Source organism: Aspergillus japonicus (assembly GCF_003184785.1).
Source record: "Aspergillus japonicus CBS 114.51 unplaced genomic scaffold BO86scaffold_80, whole genome shotgun sequence".
Classification (NCBI taxonomy): Eukaryota; Fungi; Ascomycota; class Eurotiomycetes; order Eurotiales; family Aspergillaceae; genus Aspergillus; species Aspergillus japonicus.
This window is the reverse complement of record NW_020291717.1, coordinates 93,930-110,353: the sequence shown is the minus strand read 5'-3', so window position 1 is coordinate 110,353 and position 16,424 is coordinate 93,930. Positions and strand designations below refer to the sequence as shown.

Sequence of the window (16,424 nt, the reverse complement as noted above, 5' to 3'; positions counted from 1 at the left end):
CACCGCCTGTCATCTATATTCCTCGCCCTGGAGACAAGGTCGCGGTCGCAGTGTCATGGAAATAATACCTTGAAACTCCGAAAGAAAACTCTCGGTCACTGAGTAAACATCCATCACACCATGGATACTCATCATGCAACCCGGGAACTCCTGGGGTACCTTCGTACTGGATCTCCAATTCTCCTTCTTCTCGTCTTCATCGCCTCGTTTGTTGCCAATTCTATCCTGGCAGCCAAGAACGTGAATCGCAACAGCAAAAATGCGCAGACCGGACCGGGGGGAAGACCGCTTCCCAAGCGGTCAAGGAGCACTATGACCGTACTCAAATCTCCTCAACGATTTTCCGAAAACGCGAAGCTGCTCTTCAAATGGTCGTCAGTAGGAATTCTGTTGACCATTGTCGCAGAAGGCGCGCTGAATGTGTCGCATGTCATCATTGCTAGATCGGAGCATTGGTGGTGCGGCCAGTCCGTTGTGGTAAGTTCGCTGCTTTGATCCCGTGGAGCCCCCCTGTGTAATCGCATCTGTTGTCTGCCCTGCGAACCAGCTTCTAATTTGCCATAGATATATGTCGTGGGGTCATTCTTCGACTATGCCATTATCCTCGTCTCGCTGCTGGACACGAATCCGTCTCCGACATTTGCTCAATTCGTCCCATGGCTCATAGCAATCCCGATCGAAATCGGCGTTCTTGGCACATCCCTCTCTATATACACTGGTCCCCATCGAGAACCAGTGGTTGGAGATCCTATTGGTGGTCGTCTCCGACATGGGATAACTCTATGGGAAGTGACAGGGGTCGTCTTCAATTGCTTCCGAGTGCTCATCCTCGCCACTATGGTCCTGACTTATATCGCGAACTCGATAAACGTCAACCCCAAGAGGGAAAGAAGCCATGCGAACGGCTCTACCGAGACTACGGGGCTACTCGATGCCCACAATGTAGAGAATGGGGATGGCTATGGTGCGACAAACGGCCATGGTGCGACGAATGGGCATGCTCAACCTTCGAAGCCTACCGATCCATGGGTACGCCCGACCACTGTTCCTTCCACAAGCTGGTGGGAATACTTGAGTGGATACTCCCTATTCTTTCCATACCTCTGGCCGTCCAAGTCTCGCCGTTTGCAGATTGTGGTGGTCATCTGTTTCGTCTTAATCGTTTTGCAGCGCATTGTCAATGTGCTTGTCCCATATCAGGTGGGTGTCATCACGAACATCCTCTCTAGGGAGGATGGCGAGTTTAGGATTCCGTGGTTCGAGATCTGTCTGTATATTCTCTACCGATGGTTGCAGGGCAATCAGGGACTAATCGGATCCTTGCGCTCAAATCTATGGATTCCTGTGAGCCAATACTCGTACATGGAGCTGTCGACCGCGGCTTTCGAACACGTGCATGGCCTTAGTCTCGATTTCCACTTGGGAAAGAAGACGGGTGAGGTGCTATCTGCGCTGAGCAAAGGTAGTTCGATCAACACATTCCTCGAGCAGGTCACCTTCCAAGTTGTCCCTATGCTGGTCGATCTTTGCGTGGCCATTGTCTTCTTCCTGATTTTCTTCGATGCATACTACGCCCTCGTGGTCACCATCATTACTTTCTGCTACCTTTACGTCACAGTGCGCTTGGCGCAGTGGAGGGCGGAGATTAGAAGGGAAATGGTCAATAAGTCCAGACAGGAAGATGCCGTCAAGTAAGGGCCAGCTGGGACCAAAGTTTCACTGTTTTCGGAAGCTGACGAAAATACCACAGGAATGATTCGATGGTCTCTTATGAAACCGTCAAATACTTCAATGCAGAAGACTATGAGTTCGGCAGATACCGCCAAGCCGTGTCAGATTATCAAAGAGCCGAGTATCATGTTCTCTTTTCTCTCAACCTTATGAACACGTCGCAGAACACTGTCTTCATGCTGGGCTTGCTCATTGCCTGTTTTATCGCTGCGTACCAGGTGTCCATGGGGCAGCGAGATGTAGGTCAGTTTGTGTCATTGCTCACGTATATGGCACAATTGCAAGGCCCTCTCAATTTCTTTGGAACCTTTTACCGTTCCATCCAGTCCGCCCTTATCAACTCAGAGCGAATGCTGGAGCTTTTCCGGGAACAGCCTACCGTTGTAGATCGCCCCAGCGCAAGGCCTCTGTCTGTGTGCAGCGGCCGGATCACATTTGAGAATGTTGAGTTCTCGTATGACACACGGAAGCCGGCTCTGAACGGCCTCACATTCCACTGTGAACCAGGCACCACGACGGCTTTGGTGGGTGAGTCTGGCGGAGGAAAGTCCACAGTCTTCCGACTACTTTTCCGCTTTTACAACGCCGAACGCGGTCGCATGTGCGTTGATGGTCACGACGTTGAAAGTATAACAATCGACTCTCTTCGGCGGCACATGGGCGTTGTGCCCCAGGACACTGTCCTCTTCAATGAGACACTGATGTACAACCTGAAATATGCTAACCAGAACGCTACGGACGAGGAGGTATATGAAGCGTGTAGAGCGGCTAGCATCCACGACAAGATCTTGTCCTTCCCGGACGGGTATAACACTAAAGTCGGCGAGCGTGGCCTACGGTTGAGTGGAGGAGAGAAGCAACGGGTGGCCATTGCTCGTACTATCCTCAAGAATCCGCGGATTATTCTTCTAGATGAGGCGACCGCCGCTCTCGATACCGAGACGGAGGAGCACATCCAAGGGGCGCTTGCTAGCCTTTCTCGCGGTCGGACCATGCTTGTCATTGCTCATCGGCTGAGCACGATTACAACGGCAGACCAAATCCTAGTTCTGCATGAAGGACGGGTTGTTGAGCGTGGCACACACGATCAATTGTTGGCTATGAAGGGCCGCTACGCAAGCATGTGGCGCAAGCAGATTCGGGCCCAGAGGGCCGCAGCCGAAGCTCAGGTGCTACAAGATCGCGCCCAACGCTTGCGTAGTGCATCAACGTCGGGCGTTGTTGGCGATGATAGCTCCAGTCAGTCTGACGAGGATCGGAACAGTAACGCTCATGGCGCGGCAGGTCGACCAAGTCAGGGTCAATCTACCAACAAGCCTACCGAAGAAAGTCGAAGATGAGGGCCTTGAATCATTGTGTAGATGGTACGGCGTCAATACTACGGGTGGCATCTTTCGTCCTTGTCTCGCATTCCACTTATACCAATTGCCGTGGAAATTGCGCGAGACTCTGGTAATTCAGATTTGAAGCCAGCGACTTTTATACAGTCCCACACAATCTTTAAATACAGAGGCGTCTTAATCGATTTTCCACTTGTATGGCATTGCTTTCATTGTCATCTCATGGGAGACGTCGAGTTGGCCCCCTAGTTCGGCATGAGGTTGGGGGCTTGGAACCGTGAATGAAACGTGCTAGACGAATTGCATTTAGCTGACTACTTCATGTGTTGCACTTTGCCAACATAGTACTTAATACAAAAGAGTTTTTCAGGATCGCATCAAAGCTACAGAGTAGATCGACCAGTGGTACGGAAGTTATGTTTAATCGTCTGGCCCGGGGAGTATACGTACCTACACCCACTGTAGAAGGTAGTTTGTGGCTAGGTACTAGGTAGCAGTTCTGGGGTAGGTTAACTTACTATTGCCCGCCGGCCCATTGGCTCGTATTGAAGCCATGGATCATCGGTGATGCGGCCACCGCCTGCCAAAGATAGTTAAGGGAGTTATGCGCCCGCGCGGCGTTTCGACGCCGGGGCATGTCTCAATGGTCCGGAGCTCAAAGACCGGCTTCAGTATCTTGTGTTAACATCATCATCGGTCCTGACCTTGCGAATTCATTGACTATTACCAAGATTCAGTTGACCGAAATCGGTGCTCCGGAATTGGTTCTGTAAGAAGGAATACACCAGTGATACTTACAGCCCTGGTTCACCATCACCCACTGCGAATCCTAGCAGAAGCTCCACCCCTATGCACAGCCCATCACCCCAGCTTCTGCGCGCCTTGCGCACTTCTATCTTCGCCGACCGCCGTGTCAGTCTCTGTGCCCAGCTCACATCCCGATCTCGCTCGCCTCTGTCTCGACTTGGCCTCTCGGGCCCATCTCCGCGGTACAACAGCAGCAATGCCCGCCCTACCCGCATGATTCCTCGCGCCCACAGCGCAAAGCCCTCGACCCACGACCGCGGCCCTCAGTCGACGGAAGACACGCAGACGGACTTCGCCGCCCTCAATGTCCTCGGCAACATCCCCGCGCCGACCACGGCTATCGATGCCACTCTGGACACCGGGTTCCACCTCAACAACGGGGTGAAGATCACTGGTGGCGACGGCGTCATGCTTGTGGGCGGAGAGGCGTTCCCGTGGCGTCCGTGGCAGGCAGCCCCCGGGGGTCACCGGGATGGTATGCTCAACAAGAAGAGTCAATTCGAGCTCGATGAGCAGGTCTGGGGTGTTTTGGATTTGGTGTGGCCTCGTCCTGGTAAGTCATAACTTCTATTGTTCATCCTGTATGCCAGGGGAAAAAAGTTAAAAAAAAATGTGTCGCTAATCTCCTTTGTTTTTCCTCCCCAATAGACCTCCTCATTCTTGGCATGGGTGAATATGTTTTCCCTCTATCGCCGGAGACGAAGAAATATCTCAATTCCCTGGGCGTGCGGGTGGAAGTGGCCGACACTCGCAATGCGGCGGCCCAGTTCAATCTGCTTGCTACCGAGAGAGGTGTGTCGGAGATCGCTGCGGCTATGGTTCCGATCGGATGGAAGGGGAATGTCAGAAGATAGATGACTGTTCATTGCATATCAACTTGTGGTGAGGTTTTCATGGTGGATGGTCGGGCACACGGAGGTTGATAGCTGTAAATTACGAGGTTGGGGAAACAGTACCCTGTGCGACGCGACCCTGTGTGAGAGGGGACTAGCACGCAATGGGTAGAATTGCTACTAGAGGCTTGTTTTCTTTCTCTACTCTTTATTTTCTCTTGCTTCTTCTGTGGTAATGTATGTATGTATATTATGCAAAAAGAGCTTTGAGACTGCTGCCGCGGGCATGGATAACACTTACCTAATCTATCAAAGTGAGGCGGTGACGTCGATCCCCCGTACGAAGCTATTCCCAAAACAGCAAGTCAGGGTCACGCTGGCCCATTGATTGCTTATCAGCTGCCCCGAGTTGCTCTTGCAACTGTGACTTCGTCTCCTCTTCCCTCTCCTGTTCTCTTGTTTCTCTCCTTCTCAACTTCTATTGAACATACAGATCTACTGTCACTACTGCGCAATTCTACATTTTGTCTTTTATCTTTAGAGGCAACAGCACAGGAACATGGCGCGACAAGAGCCACTCCTGGCCTCGCGCCCGTCCTCCGATCGCTCGTCCGTCCGCAACGCCGAGGAAGAGGACGCTCTGCTCACCGGAGAACGCACCAACCGCAATCAGGGCCGGAGTTGGGCATTCTGGAAGGACGTTGGTCTTTTCACATGGGCCTTGCTGGCCACCGTCGCTGTTATTGTTCTGTCTGTTGTCTATCAGCACGAGGCCAGCCGAGTCAATGATCACTCCAAGCACCCGTGGGGCCCCGGGGGGAAGCCGACCGGCAAGCGCAACCTCATCTTCATGGTGTCGGACGGCATGGGCCCGGCCAGTCTCACCATGACCCGGAACTACAGGCAATACACCGAAGGGCTTCCGATTGACGATATTCTCGTCCTGGACCAGCACATTATCGGTACCTCGAGGACGCGGTCGAGCTCCAGCCTCGTGACCGACTCCGCTGCGGGCGCCACTGCGTTCTCCTGTGGCTTCAAGAGCTACAACGGTGCTATCTCTGTTCTCCCCGATCACTCTCCTTGTGGGACAGTTCTCGAGGCTGCCGCACTCGCTGGCTACAAGACAGGTCTGGTGGTGACCACTCGGATCACCGACGCGACACCAGCCTGCTTCGCTTCCCACGTCAACCTTCGGCAGTATGAAGATCGCATTGCGGAGCAGGAGATTGGCGAACATCCTCTGGGCCGGGTGGTGGATCTCATCATGGGCGGAGGCCGGTGCCACTTCCTGCCTAACTCGACCGAAGGAAGTTGCCGGGCTGATGATCGTGACCTTATCGAGTTGGCGGAGACCAATGGATTCCACTACTTGAACGACCGGAAGGGATTCGATGCTCTGAACGGAGGCGCAGACGTGAAGTTGCCTCTCCTGGGTCTGTTCGCCGAGAAGGACATCCCTTTTGAGATCGACCGTCGCAGCCAGAATGACGTGTACCCGTCTTTGGAGGAGATGGCCCGCACCGCGCTCAAGGCTCTCAGCGAGGCTACTGCTGACAGTGACAAGGGATTCTTTCTCATGATTGAGGGTTCACGCATCGACCATGCTGGTCATGGAAATGACCCAGCTGCCCAGGTTAACGAGGTGTTGGCTTATGACAAGGCTTTCGCGGCCGTCTTGGACTTCCTTGAGAAGGACTCCACCCCTGGAGTGGTGGTGAGCACGTCCGACCACGAGACCGGCGGTCTGGCTGCCGCGCGACAGCTCCATGCTTCCTATCCTGATTACAAATGGCTTCCGGGGGTGCTAGCTAACGCTAGTCACTCGTCGGAATACGTGAACAAGAAGCTCCAGGATTTCCTCGCCAAGGAAAGCGACTCCTCTGCACAGAAGAAGTTTGTTCGGAAATTGCTGGAGAAGGATCTCGGCATTACCGATGCCACCGAGGAGGAGATCTGGGCCGTGCTTGACCCCGACTCACCAATCACTCCCCAATATGTGTTCGCAGACATTGTGAGCAGAAGGGCTCAGATCGGATGGGCGACACATGGACATTCGGGTATGCGTCCACCTTGTTTTATCATTGATTGATACACTAACAATCACGTGTAGCTGTTGATGTGAACATTTATGCTTCCTCCACGAAAGATGCCTGGCCTCTCCTGGGAAACAACGAGAATATCGATGTGGGATCATTCCTCACCAAGTATCTCGATCTGGATTTGCAGCCTATCACCGATAAGCTGCAAGCGTCCGAATACTGGTCCACGGCCTCGTCGGAGCACCAGGTCGACACATCATCGTTCGGCTGGCTGGGTGACCCGCTCGGTGCCGATGTCCGCACTGAGGGGGTGGACACCTACCATGGCGAGTTCAAGCGTTCGCTGACGGAGGGCGGCTGCAACTGCGGTGGTGCGCACTAGGCTTATCGTCGGCCGGAACAGGCAATTGTATAATCCTCACATTCTTACTTACTTTAACCGTCATGTCATGACAAACAACTCCTGCATGGTCATTCTGGCGTCCGGGCGGGGGGTTGATCGATCATAACCACAACAACCACATTCATCAGGACGAATCGGTCTGTCTCATTTCACAGTTAGGTAAATCTCTCCTATATAGTCGTCTACAATCGAATATTGCATGAACAGCATGAGCATGAGCATGAGCACGAGCCTGGAATTCTTTGCAGCGCAGCCCTCAGCTTTGGGGGGATGATGGTCCGAAGGTACCAATCAGAATTAACCTCATTACGATACACAACTGCCTACCTAGTTACCCGGTAGCCCATCCCACCGCCCCAGCTCACCGCTTCAGGTTCCCTTCACGTACTTCTATCCCTGCTACAGTAGGCTTTCTCGGAGCTCAGCTCCATCCTGCCTTCCTTGTTGTGGCTTGTTTGGGAAATTGGACCCAAACCGGTGCGATTCGAGCAGGATCATGAGTAGATAAATCAGTCAGTGACAACGGACCCTGATTGATCGACCCCGGTATACGGGCATCGTCATCAATAGCATAGCCGAATCAAGCAACGCGATACGGTGGGGACCCTGTGCCAAGTTTGAGGAATAAGCTTTGGTGATGTGCGTGGTTGGGGTTCTTCAAATGCAAGGACAGGTCGGCTGCTGCATGGATCTTTATTTGAATAATGGGTTGGGGGCATGGATGGATGTATGTATGGAGGGAATGAATGGCATGGCTGGTATTCCTAGGTGAGTGGGAGTGTACGCCAAGGATGGCTTTAGGTCGAGGAGGATAGGAGTGGAGGCTGGAGTTGGGGTCACTGGAAATGTCACCGTAGGCAAGTCTAACTGTTTATGGCTGCCTGTCTGGGGCTCTGGGATGAAGCAGAACCGTCTTTCTCTTGATCCCCTACATGATAACCTCCCATACAGGGCATCGTCCCTTTGGCAGGTTGTTTAGAACGCACAGAGGAGACAGAAATCACTTGTACGGACTGATACACAATGCGACACAACGCCTTGAAATCTGATTGGTGTAATTATTTGCATATAATCCGCTGAAAAAAGGGTGTGACTTATTGACCTAAAGGGACTTATCTACGGCACAGCACATCAAAAGCGTCCAACCGGCATGCCCACGCCAATACGGAAACAAAACAGGGTATTAAGTAAAGGTCTTCAAAAGCCATTTTCATGACGTCAAAACAGGAACGCAACCTCCGATGCGCAATCATTAAAAAACGTCAAGACATCCACTGGGGAAGAGTAATAGTAGTAAGGGGGTCTGAACAGACAAGGGCGAACAGTGCGCCAGGTATGAAGCAACAAGAGGTAAGAATGGTACGCTGAAGTCGTAAAAGGAGTGACGGTATTTCGAGCCAGGTAAGAGTCAAGCAAATATATGAATAAGAATGTCCAAGAAGGGGAAAACAAAGGTTGTTGACTCTGTTCATAGAGTGACCGAAACGACAATTGCCACCAATGCGGCAAAGAAGGAGCCCCTCAGAACACGCTCATTTGGAGAGGCGACGCCATTGGAGCTAGTGTCGGTTGAGGTACCCTGGCTGAAACCCGTCGAATCGCTTGAGCTACCGCTACTGGTGCCAGTGCCGGTGCCGGTGCCGGTGCTTGAGCTAGTGGCTCCAGGCTCATTGCCCGAGCCTCCACGGTTTTCGGGGACCGTGCTGTTGTCGCCCGTGGTGTTGGTAGTGGTGCTGCTACCGAGGTCCATATCCAGGCCCGTAGCGCCAAAAGAGGCAAGAACGGTGCTGTTGTCGGTAATCACGACCGAGCTCTCGAGTCCATCCTCGTTGACAAACGCGTAAGACTGGTCGCCTTTCGAGACTGTACCGTTAGGGGCATCGTAGCACTCAACAGTGATGTCTCCGAAGGTGGCGTAGTAGTATCCCTTATCCTTGATATCCTCGCTGTCCCAGTCGATCTCACCGCCAGCCCACTGGATTGTTCCCTCCGCATTGCTGGCTTGGCCTGCAGGCCACAATGACAGCTGCATTCGGGAAGGTGTCTGAGGGTATTTGTAGGACTTCGAAGTTGCATTGTAGGTGGACTCCTTGGTCAGGGTGCGGGTGACCTGACCATCCACAGACCAGGTGATAGCATCCTCGGTCCAATCAATCTCGTACTCGTGCCAATCGTCAAAAGTATCACTGCCGTTGACAGCGGATTTCCCTCCGTTGTTGTCTAGAGATCGAATGTCAGCAGCGGACTCGTGTAGGCCACGGGGGACAACTTACAATCCAAAACACCCTGCCAGTAGTAGTTGGTCTGGACATTGGCGAGGTCGGAACCGACAAACTCGAAGTCGATCTCGTCCTTGACATCAGACAGCAGGATGAAGGCGGTGACAACACCCTTACCACGGCTGCTCTTGACCTTGCCAGAGATCTTTCCATACCAGACGTAGTGGTTGTTGGCGAACAGACTGCCCACGGTGTTCTTGGGCATGGTCAATAGAAGATTCCCGTCCTCGATCTTCGGGTAACCGCTGTAGACCCAGTCGGCCTCGGAAGAGTTTCCGAGGTACTTGGTGTTCAGGGCGGATTTGTCCAGGTTGTCCCACGTGTAGGTTCTACTCTGACACACGGGCTCGGAAACGCAGGAGTCGAGGGAGTAAGACGAAAGCGGATCGCATCCACCAAGACAGTAAGCGCCGGTACCACATTCACCGTACTCTGATGAAGACGATCAGCAACGACTTGTGAGGGCCAGGGACTGATCAGAATCACTTACGCGAACAGCAGGGGTACTCCTCAGGACATTGCGAGCTGGTGCTGCATGTCGGAGCGGAAGCCAAGGCGGATGTGGCGGCCAAAGAGGCCAAGAATAGGGAGGATGCGATGTGCATATTGGCGAAAGTCAACGAGTCCTAGCTTCGCAAGACCACAAGGCGGCTAACGAGTCAGGGTGAATCGAGGACAGAGAGTGGAAGAAGAATTGCAATCGAGAATCGCTGCAGATCTGGGGAGCGCAGAGGGCAATATATTAGCCAAACTGTTGTGCCCGGGACGGGAACCACATGTCTTATCGTTCATTCATGGATCGCCTGATGCAGAGCGGGTTCCTGAGCCACGGAAAGCAAGAAGGAACTTACCCAAAATCCCCACAATTCCCTTTTAAGAATACAGTATATTATTTAAGGACCGGTTTCGACCAAGACCAAGCAACGAATGCGCCAATAAATGAGGGATCACGGGACGATTCGGGGGTGAGCTGCCACTAGTGGGATAGTAGATAGAGGGTCAGGATGTGAGCGATAGTTGTAGTAGTAGTTGTAGCGTTAGTTGTCGAAAGCGAGTGAATGAGTAGATGAAGGGAGAGAAAGAGAGAAAGAAAGAGAGAGAGAAGAGGAACAGGAGGAAGTCGAAAGGCGAAGAGAAATCGCGAAGACCGAACGAAGTGTACCACGAGGCTTACCTCCCGAATGGGGGAAAGAGGGAGGGAGAGATCATATATAGGAAGTGGAAGTGGAAGGAAGTATGGAGTAACTTACTCGTACCGTCTGTACATCAGCAAAGGCTAATTAATTTGCTGGATGCGTTAACACTGCATGGCCACGCTAGTTGCCGAGCTAGTGGCTCAGTAACCTTGGTAAACTCCTCAGCATAACGTTAGTACAGTACATCCTCCAAGAGTCCAAGGGTCCAAAGACTTCCTCGACAGAGCAATACGTAATGATCTCCCTGGGTAACCCCCCTGATTGTCTTTGAAGAATGGATGACTGAATGAACCTTCCGAAGAGGTGGTGACGGCAGCATGAAACCATTCAAAGCGTGGTATGCTGGTTGACTGGGCCACGAGGTGCGAATGCAGTTAAGTCAGTAAGTAGGTAATTAATTGCCTTAGGCCCTGAATCGTACGTACTGTACTCTGTAATTTTCCCTGAATTTCCCCAGGACCCTCTTTTCGTTCGGCTCAGGGCTCTCTTTCATCTTTTCCCCTCGGCCTCCGAGGGATAATTCTCCACTACTAGTCCCTTTCGGGGTCGGTCCACCTACCACTGGGCACTAACACCACCCAAAGCTAATCCCTCGCTGGTTTTGACTCTCTTATCTCCGCTTCAACTGAACGGACCCGTTGACTGGCTCATTATTATTACATAGGATTTGCCTCAAGATGCCATCAAGTCGCTTGATCCTACCTTGTCTAGTATTCCTCCCTCTTCTCTGCGTCTGGGCTACCCATATTCGAACTGTCAACTTGTGCCACTCTCAAACCTAAACCAAAATAAATGCCTTCGTTGTTCCCCCATGGAGCCAAAATGGACCAAATTGGAGAACCTCCGATCCTGGTTCAAGCCCGGTCGTCAATGGTTTGAACGCCCACAAAGTAATGTCTTAGACTCGATGGAGCGAGCTGCTTGTCGCTCACAGTTCAGGTACCCACGCGCTGTGAGCCCTGCTCGCGGACTAACCCACCCACCCACTCGTTCTTCTCGGACCCCCCTTGCCCCCATTCTCACCTGACATGTGCCCCGAAGCACTGCGAGATAAGCGACCACACGGCGGGTTCGTTGTGACCGGCAGGTTGAATTTGAAGCTAAGCTGACATCATGTCATGCCCTATTAGCTATTCTGCCTGCACAACCACATTTTGGATCAGAAAGTCCAGATCTCGAATGGCGTTCGGTCCGGGTTGCCGCTTCATCGGAAACGAATTGACCGGTTGTGTGGTGAGGTTGACGGCCACGGTGATGTCGAACACTCACCCTCCCTCACATTGTCTGTTCCACGCGCACATTCCGATTACCTCAGTCACTAACCTACTTACTACTTCGGGTCCCTTGGACCCCGTCTGTCCCTCCCCCCGATCGACGACCTTGCCGCTTGCTCCGCCCGTCCCTTATCTCTAGTAAGGGGGGAAGGAGAGGCAAGAAACCACAACACGCCGCGGTCTTGTATTTCGTTTTCTCCCTAGTAATCAACATCAAATCTTCGTCAGTCCGGTTCGAAGTCAAGAGAACACCAAAGTGGATTCTACTTTCTCTATCTTACCGATAGACCATAGGTTACGGTAGGCAGACAAGATTATCCATTTTTAGCTAGTCTGGGAAAGCCACAACTTCTTTCCGGTCTTTTCCACGGTTCTTGGGTTCTTGGGTTCTTTGTGTTCTTAGATAGGGGATTATTTTTAGGATCCCTCGTCCGTCGCCCCGTCAGCCATGGAATGTGTGTCCTGCAAGACCGACGGACAATTCTCAGGATCACAAAGGGTAGAAGACCACAACGAAGACTTTCATTCCAATTGCTAAGGTCAGTCTCCGTACAGTACAATCAATGAGTCCTGCATAAAGAAAGAAAGACTTGAGCCCCCAAACATTTGAGACAAACAACCATCCCACAACCCCAGCAATAACCGTCGTTCCATCTCACAAACGTCCAACGGTTTTTTGCTTCCCTCTCAGTCCCCGCCGTTCATTATTCGATCCCCAGTCCCCAATCAATCCGAAACCACCCCCAAGCCAAAGCAATTAATCACCAATCAATTCCACAAAAAATCCCCGTCCACCGTCCACCGTCCACATATCACCTGTCACAGGTCATATGTCGTCTGTTGTACTCAGATGTAGAAGAACCCTTCTCGAAAGAAGAAAACAGTCAAACATCCATCCAGCCTCTACTCCATAAACAGTAATATGATTAAGACCCGTCTCCTGCAGTACCAACCATCCATCTACTGAACCTTATTCGCCAGCACCACCAATTCCCCAGCTACCAATCGCAGGCCCCAATCCCATCCCCCTTTTTTGACTCAGTAAATGCTTTGCAGATTAGATGCACTAAATGCAGGGGTTCAGAAAAACTACTAATCTGGAGAGGGGTGTGGGTTCATATTCTCTCTTGTGATTCCTTGGCGAACTCTCGGCTGCTCCGTAAACCAAAACATACAAATGCAGCCCCATATCGTTGGTTCACTGGTAGGCTGGAAGTTAGCTGTGCTCGGTACAGAGTCTCCGTAGTTCAGCGGAATATCAACCTTGGATTCTCTTGGCTTATACATTTTACGGTCGATATACCTAGTAGTTCTGCCCACAGCCTACACACGATAATTGTGCAAAGTACAGCACTTTAATCCGCCATCAATTGTCTCTCCCATGCACCGTCCTCTGCAGTTACATACAAACCGTTGACTTACTTTGAATCTGGGAAAGAGGTTGTAACAAGGCCGGCTGGGAGGAAACGCACTCGCACTCTGTATACGTATACTGTAAAACTAAACTATACACCACATCATCAACCTCTACTCCAAAATCTGGACAAGGTTTACATCTCTACAACCTGCACTACCGGTATACGTACATCTCTACTCCGTACGGCTACCACCACCAACCCAAACAATCATCTTGTTTGTCTTCTTGATGATGATGATGGTGATGATGATAAGCAAGGGAAACAAGGGGATCGACCGATATGAATGCATAAAAGGGGAGGGATACTAAGTAAGATTATTGGGTAATGTCGATCCGTGCTTTGCCATTGTTCCCTCCACCAAACAGAGCAGCCATCCGCTTGGGTACTGCAACTCCCGTTGATCGATACTACATGAGTACCGTCCACTACACCAGTTTAGAAGGTCAATAAAGGTTGGGATAGGTGGGTTGAAGGAGACAGGCTGATAGAAAGGACCTTTGCTAGGAGAGCTCTAGAGAATTTAGGTTCCTGGGCGATGTTTATCTCAATTTCTCATATTCTATTTCTGGGGGAAACCTACTATAGTGTACTACATTGTACATGCGCGTGCGTACAGTATTGGGACAAGGCGTTTGTTAGTAAGTACATATGCGAATTTACAGTAGCAATAACTCAATTGCTTGCCTGCGAACCACAACATCATTCCCAAATACAGAATACTCGCGAGCAAAATTACTGCTTCTATCTCTCCGTACAGGTGCTCGCCTACTTGCCTACTTTGACAGACCCTGAAGACCAAGTTTTGCTACATTATGTTTCGTCCCTTTCAAGTAACAACATCCATGAAGGGATATTTTACTATGGTAGATGTAAATGTAAGTAAAGACAATTTGGCATAAGCAACACGTCCAGAACAAGGATCCGAACATGCAGTGAGCGGATACCCTGGTAAGAAAAAAGGAATGATCCCACCACTGCTCGTGCGCCTGTCGACATCCCTGGGATTGCAACCCGAACCGGATCGTGCGCGCACCAGGCGGCCACGTTGTTCCAGCATCCGGACAAACATTCCGTACAAGACTTTCAACTAGCAAACGGTTCAGATCCCTGTTCTGCACTGTAAGTCTGTTCTTTTTTTTTTCTTTTCTTTTTCAAATCCCTTTTTTTTTGACTTTTTCTCGCTTAACCCTAAGAATCTCGCACCGCATGTTGTAAATCCAGATCAGTCAAATAATGTTTTTTGTCCTCCAGGTTCAATCACCACCTAGATGGGATAATTTCACCCAGATGAAGGACATGTTCAGTCAGCGGATGACCCGCTTCACATAGCCTCTGCCCATGTTGGCACGGCTCTCGCGGACTAAGGCGAGCTCCTTCTCACAGGGATCAGAGGAGTAGGTCACAGAGACACCACTGTAAACGTTGCGGCCGTTTTTCCAATTCTCGAATGTCTCTAGCACGCGGCGAGCGACAATGGTGCTGTTGAAAACAGCAGTAGCTACAAGCCAGTCAGCAGGTGAAGAACGTGTATGAGCTTGCTCACTTACCGTTACCAGAATTGAAAACCCAAAGAAAGTCGATAGCGCCAGGTCCCGCCAGCTGGCGAATATCATGCTTCCACTTATCAGGAGTCATCCCCTCCGCAAAAAGTCTCTTTCTGGCGAAAGAGAGGCGGCGACGCTCACGGATCGGCTGGTTCATGCGGCGGAGGTCATCATTCCAGTCCACAATCTCCGCCAGCTCAACGTGATAACCGGTGCCGAAACGACCGTAGCCCAGCAACTGTTGCATCTCGCGGTTGGACTTCAGAAACTCGACAGCCGCGCTTGCAAGCTGGAAGGTCACGCGAGTTCTATCGTCGGCCTCGACGCGAACCTCCAGCAGCGCACCCTCGTGAATGCGAGTGGTAATAAAGGAAGTATGCTCTCTGGCTGTCTTGCCATAGATGCGGATTACTCCAGCCTTGGCCTCAGTTGGGTTTGGCATGATGTGCGGATTGAGACTGAGTGAAGCATTGGCCAACTCGCGGCACTCGGCCTCTTCTTCACTATTCTGGCTCTGTCTAGACAGAGGACTCGAAGTCAAGGACGCGGGTGACATATACTGCACTAGCTCCTGGGCCTGGGCCTGAGTGGAAGCCTCGGGCACTGTGCCAACAACTCGAGCCCAATTGCCATTCGGAAGAAGCTGCCTGTCACGCATCGATGCCTGCTGCAAGACAAGGCTGCGGTGATTCTCCTGCTGAGCCTCGTTAAGCGATGAGGAGGCCGCTGTGGGCTGAGATGAGTTATCAACAGCTTGACCCTCGACGGCATTATGATTGTTATCACCGGTCTACTCCGATTAGCGTTGCTGCAGCTATAATCTCAACAATAGTGAGCGTTCTTGCCTGCGGTGCCAGAAGAAATTCCGTGGCTGGGACATTCATGATGCCTTCAGAGAATCTGATGACGATCATGGTGCTCAGTCTTCCGATATCGTTGGCGACATCAGTGTTGTTTTGGCGATCACGAAACTGACGAGGTTAGTGATTTGCTTCACCAACATGGATTTCACCATCGATGCACACACATAGGTAGATATCTGGCTCAGATGTCTAAGGGCCTCGGCCATCGCAGCATCAACTGTGTTGACAGCGTATGACATGTTATCCGACGTACAGCACACGTGTGCACGTTACTAAAGGCAACAGATGCGGGTAATAGGAGTATATGAGCAGGAGAAGTATCCTAGCACCGAAGCCCATGCGTGTTAACTTAGATCAGCGGCAGTACGCGTTAGTCGCGCGAATTCGATATGACATACCTTGGGAAATCGGCTTGACACTTTACTCAAGTGGTCTCAGATTGTCAAACCCTCAGATAAGAGATACGAACGTATTTCCCGAGGGTATTCAGAACGACGAAGACGTCGACGTATAGAGATAAGAAGCCGAAGAGCCAAAGGCAAAGATGGACCCAATCCAAGCTCCAGACCGGAGTGAGTCCAGGACACCCACACAAGAAGACTTGGCAGGAAGGTGGGTGTCGGCGGACTGATGTGATGTACACTGGCTGCCCTCTAGAGAAACCGACAGTCTGAGCAGATGTACTTTATCAGGA

General features: G+C 51.4%; 5 protein-coding genes across 5 annotated transcripts; 3 read left to right on the top strand and 2 right to left on the bottom strand.

Annotated features, from left to right (window-relative positions):
* Nucleotides 1–120: 120 nt before the first annotated feature.
* On the top strand, nucleotides 121–3,071 carry hmt1 (putative vacuolar ABC heavy metal transporter (Hmt1); the record flags this gene model as incomplete). The annotated part of the gene is made up of 3 exons (XM_025668454.1): nucleotides 121–477; nucleotides 565–1,691; nucleotides 1,751–3,071. The coding sequence occupies 3 exons, from the start codon at nucleotides 121–123 to the stop codon at nucleotides 3,069–3,071; spliced, it is 2,805 nt and encodes a 934-aa protein (XP_025523024.1).
* Nucleotides 3,072–3,725: 654 nt separating this feature from the next.
* Nucleotides 3,726–4,989, top strand: BO86DRAFT_413392 (Mth938-like domain-containing protein). Its single transcript, XM_025674736.1, has 2 exons — nucleotides 3,726–4,431; nucleotides 4,527–4,989. The coding sequence occupies exons 1-2, from the start codon at nucleotides 3,921–3,923 to the stop codon at nucleotides 4,730–4,732; spliced, it is 717 nt and encodes a 238-aa protein (XP_025523023.1). The 5' UTR covers nucleotides 3,726–3,920; the 3' UTR covers nucleotides 4,733–4,989.
* Nucleotides 4,990–5,146: 157 nt separating this feature from the next.
* Nucleotides 5,147–7,412, top strand: BO86DRAFT_371476 (alkaline phosphatase). Its single transcript, XM_025670321.1, has 2 exons — nucleotides 5,147–6,771; nucleotides 6,825–7,412. Exons 1-2 carry the CDS (start codon nucleotides 5,271–5,273, stop codon nucleotides 7,133–7,135), a joined length of 1,812 nt encoding a protein of 603 aa, XP_025523022.1. The 5' UTR covers nucleotides 5,147–5,270; the 3' UTR covers nucleotides 7,136–7,412.
* A 1,162-nt stretch (nucleotides 7,413–8,574) lies between these two features.
* utr2 (putative cell wall glucanase (Utr2)) lies at nucleotides 8,575–10,345 on the bottom strand. Its single transcript, XM_025667020.1, has 4 exons — nucleotides 10,287–10,345; nucleotides 9,926–10,153; nucleotides 9,430–9,867; nucleotides 8,575–9,376 (listed from the first exon to the last, which is right to left on the bottom strand). Exons 2-4 carry the CDS (start codon nucleotides 10,038–10,040, stop codon nucleotides 8,625–8,627), a joined length of 1,305 nt encoding a protein of 434 aa, XP_025523021.1. The 5' UTR covers nucleotides 10,041–10,153; nucleotides 10,287–10,345; the 3' UTR covers nucleotides 8,575–8,624.
* A 4,282-nt stretch (nucleotides 10,346–14,627) lies between these two features.
* On the bottom strand, nucleotides 14,628–15,969 carry BO86DRAFT_323985 (uncharacterized protein; the record flags this gene model as incomplete). The annotated part of the gene is made up of 4 exons (XM_025668453.1): nucleotides 14,628–14,821; nucleotides 14,871–15,547; nucleotides 15,654–15,838; nucleotides 15,895–15,969. The coding sequence occupies 4 exons, from the start codon at nucleotides 15,967–15,969 to the stop codon at nucleotides 14,628–14,630; spliced, it is 1,131 nt and encodes a 376-aa protein (XP_025523020.1).
* Nucleotides 15,970–16,424: the final 455 nt, after the last annotated feature.